Genomic DNA, 4,459 nt, shown 5'->3' with positions numbered 1-4,459 from the left:
TATATATGTTACAGTCAAACCCGGAAACTAGTCATTCTCAGGAAATGTCTGAAAAATCAGTCATTCCCAAATAATTCCTGTTTTGATCAGACATTTCCAGGAATACCTAAAAATATGAGTCATTTTCAGAGAATGACTGAAATAGGCCGTCAGACATTTCCTAGGAATGACTACCATCGGAAAAAAAACAAAATGGCGGAATGACAGATGTAAAGTAAATGACAGGGGATGCATGCGGTAATTTATTCATCCCGTTTAATGAAAACAAATTTAATAATAAAAAGTGATAATTAAATATAGAATGTTCATTTACATGAGCTCATTTGTTATTGCAGTTGAGACTTTGGTGGCAACGACTATTACATTTGAGCTTTGCTTTGAAACATTTGCATCTGTTTGTTTGACATTTCTTTGACCCTGAACAGTTACATTTAATGTAACCTTGACCGCCACACTGAGAGCCAAGTACAACCGCTTCTCTTAAACTGACTTGTATGGTGCAGTTAACATCCCTCATCAGAAGTAATTTTTCAGGGCAAAGTTCAAATTCGTTCCTGCTGTTTGCCTCTCTTAAGATTCCATGTTTGGTAGCCAGCATGTAGTTATTGTTGTCATTTTTGTCCGAAACGACAGTCAGAATGTTTCGTGTTTCGCCACGACCCCGATCAAGAAGAGGAATGGGAATGACAATATTGTCACCTTTCTGGCCTGAGGCGAGTTCTATTCTACTTCTTTTTACCATCCGTTCTGCTTGTTCCATCTGGAATGTCCTAATCTGCTCTCCATGAAAGTATATTTGAGTCTGTATGGCATCAAGAAGTGCCACGTTTTCAACAGTGCGAATGCCATCAACTTGGTCGACATGAGGATAATTCAGGTTTGTGGCTTGCCCGTTAGCAGCAGCAAATGATGTGACTTGGACAACGTCGGTGATTTCGTCGACAAGATGAGCAGCAACGTAAGTGATTTCGTCGACATGAGAACGAGCTGCTAGAGCTGTTTGCTAGGCAAAGGCTCGTAAAACATCCCCTGACTCAAACTGGCCCAGCATTTCCGTTGGTATACATGTTGAGGCCCACCCTTGGTTCAGTACCCAGCAGCGCTTGGTAAGGCGATCGTTTGACGGCGGCATTGAATGAGAGAGAGAGAGAGAGAGAGAGAGAGAGAGAGAGAGAGAGAGAGAGAGAGAGAGTATTAATTCTTTCCTTTCTTTTTTTCAAGTGCAGGTGTTTTAACGCTCCCATTGACACCATGTAGATCGTTTGTTAAGGCAAAAACTTTGGTGGGAGGGATACATCGTTTTAGTATCGAGATACTTGCTAAAACTTCTCCCAACATTGGAATCGAGCTTGTGTCTTTTGTTTGCCACACCAAATACCTGATGACCAGAAAAAAAGTTCGTTAAAACAAATGCTAATAATTGTTTTGTTTATGATCCACTTGATATTAAAATTTACCGAAAGCGGGAACATTCATCCGATTGGGTTTTTTATTTTTTTATTTTAAAGTTTCATTTCTGTTGCACAACGGAAAGATGATAAAACAGTTAACCCCGGTACATCATGCCTTTGCAGTGAAGATAATATGAAATCTCCCAAATGTGCATGTTCATTACTTCCTCGGTCATACGGGATAGATATCTGTAACAAGCATAATGTTTCAAGGAAACGGTCAATTTTGAAACAGGCGCAAATTATAAGAAGTTTGGGTCCTTAGAAGAACAGAACTCGAATTCACAACCCGAGTAACTTACAGTAGGCAGCCTGTAAAAAGAACGCACTCTTGAAAAGGTTAGGGTGGTCCGTGATTCCGTGAACTCTGACGGATACCTCGTTATCCTACCAAATTTTTAGATAAACTTGGAACTATTTGGTGATGATGAAGGGAGACAAAACCAGAACTTCCAGCAAGATGGGGCTGCCGGTCATAATGCCAGAGCTGTTGTGCGACGGATCAGCAACCATTTATGAGACAGAACAGTCAGTCGGACTGAGCACAACTGGACGCAAACGATCCTGACCTGAGTCCCCTTGACTTTCAATATTTGGTTTGCTCAAAGGACAAAATGCGTGGGGAAAACCTTTGAAGGCATCGAAGATTTGAAAGAAACCATCATGGAAGGCACAAAAGATATTTCCCCAATCAGTGTCAACACCTGATTGTCAATTTCACTCCGCGAGTTAGATTGTGCTAAACTTGATATTGGGGGTATCTGGAAGATATATTGTGACTTTGTCGCTGTCACATTTTATTGTTATTAAATCAGAATAAATCCAGAGAGATGCAAAATGTTTCTGCGAACTCTGGTGTTTGTACTATTTTCATAGCTGTTTTATCGGTTTCCATTTGGACGAACTTTTTTTCTGGCCACCCTTCAGAATATTTGTTTCCGGTTTTCTTTTTTCATTTTCCTCTCGCCACAATCATTAATTATATTAAATGCAGTAAACTTTTTTACGTATGCTCTTTACCGCTGTCCATAAAACGAAGATTGTGTCTGTGGTGTACATATTAGTCTCTTTGCCGTTGCATGCAGAAGAAGACCGTCATCAGTTTGATTCCCTGACGCTACAGTTATTCTTCTAATTGTCTTCGTCTGTCTACTGGAAACAATTGTGCATTCTATTCAGCGCGTGTTATATCTTCAAATCTAAATCGTTTCATAGGTAGTTTAAAATACTTGCAATTAATCATTACCTACAAGTCGGCAGGTGTTGTGTCGTTAGTTGCCTGTTTAACATGACACTGAAGTTTCTTTTTCAAACACTATATTTTCTGTTTCCACTTTATCTAGGGTCTGTACCATGCAATTTCACTAAACAAAAAGTTATAGTGTATTGGTACTAAATCTCTGCCTCACTCAAAGACGGCATCTTCAACTGGGCACAATCATTAACAGTTTGATGTTAGCGTCTCAAAGGGTATCCATAATGAAATTCATATTCAAACAAAAATATAATACATGTTCAGAATGTTGCTCATCTCTTAATTAAGTCAGTAAACCTAACATATTGTACTTGCTTCAGGAAACCAAACACAATGTACTTGTTTCAATAAAGCTACTTCAACAAGCCTAACACGTTGTACTCTACTTACTTTAACAGTGGACTAACAAAATGGTGTACTTACTTCTGCAGGTATTATGAACACAAGCGGCGAGGCTTGGAAACAGCAGAGAAACTTCGTCATAACAGCTCTGCATGACCTTGGAATGGGCAGCGAAGCCATGGAGACCAAGATCGGTCCGGAGATGATTCAGTTGACCAGCACCCTCTTGGACCTGAACGGAAAGTCTTTTGATCCCCATGACATCATGTTGGTCACTGCGTCCAACGTCGTCTTTAACGTGTGTTTTGGCAAACGGTTCGAGAAGGATGACCCCGAGTTTAGTATTTTTGCTAAAAGGTCGGTGGTTTAATTGGTTAAATACAATTTTAAAAAGTAATGATCGTTGGGTGGATAGAGGACACAGCTGGTAGGTTCCACGGCTTTTCTTTTCCACTATTTTTTTTTCAAACTGTCTGTCTTACTTTTTCCTTCACAAAGAGACAGTTATTGTGTTTATATGCTCTTCTTTGAAAGGAAAAGGGTAATTAAATCTTGTTTCATTATCATTATCATTTTCATTATCATGATCTTTGTCATTGTTATTCTAATTATTATATCATCATCATTATCACTATCATTATGTACACATTTCTTAAGTTTTGACTTCTCTTCAAATGGTATTTTATGAAAGGAAACAAAAATATTATCCTATGAAGTCTTCGAGAATGGAGCTGAGCACATATTGTTATTGCCCCATTGTAGTGTAATTGGGACTAATGGGCGAAAAATAAACTTCTTTCTCTTCTCAATTTTAAGTCACAAACGGGTAGAATAATATGTTAATCAATTTGTGCTCCCTTTTCTGGAAGATTATAGTATTTCTTTAATTACTTATTTTTTCAAGTAAGTTATCATCTGTTCATAATTATAGTTAACTTTCATATTGTTTTCATCTGTGCTTCGGATTCGTTATAACAATGTTAGAATTTTCAGGCCAGACATGTACACAAAAAAATGGTTCTTTTTTTATCAACCTTCGGAAAAAAATGAAATTGGCCATGTTATTATTCTAATACTATGGTTACTACACTGCATTACCCCAAACGTATCTTTCTCTCCATAGTCTGAAAGAGGTGTTCTCAAGCCTGGGTTCTGATTCTGTCCTTCATTACTTGCCCTTCCTAGGCTGGTTGCCAGGTGATCCGTTCAAGGTAACTAAGGTGCGTGCGTGTGTGTATGGATGTGTGTGTGTGTGTGTGTGTGTGTGTGTGTGTGTATGTGTGTGTGGGTGGATGTGTTTGTGTGTGCGTATGTGGGAGAGAGAAAGAGAGAGAGAGAGAGAGAAAGACAGAGTGAGAGAGATAGAGAGATAGATACATGTGTATGGAAGGAGAGAGAGTATATATATATA

At 38.7% G+C, this 4,459-nt stretch overlaps 1 protein-coding gene across 1 annotated transcript in view; it reads left to right on the top strand.

The window, feature by feature from the left end:
• LOC101854728 (cytochrome P450 2F2-like) overlaps nucleotides 1–3,418 on the top strand; it is a 5,626-nt gene extending 2,208 nt beyond the window's left edge. Inside the window, exon 3 of the mRNA XM_005101222.1 lies at nucleotides 3,138–3,418. Coding sequence (XP_005101279.1) covers nucleotides 3,138–3,418 — 281 coding nt within the window. The remainder of the gene's footprint in view (nucleotides 1–3,137) is intronic.
• Nucleotides 3,419–4,459: the final 1,041 nt, after the last annotated feature.

This window comes from Aplysia californica, unplaced genomic scaffold (assembly GCF_000002075.1).
Source record: "Aplysia californica isolate F4 #8 unplaced genomic scaffold, AplCal3.0 scaffold00274, whole genome shotgun sequence".
NCBI classification, from domain to species: domain Eukaryota; kingdom Metazoa; phylum Mollusca; class Gastropoda; order Aplysiida; family Aplysiidae; genus Aplysia; species Aplysia californica.
Note: the sequence above shows the minus strand (reverse complement) of the source record. Positions and strands in the feature narration are given on the sequence as shown.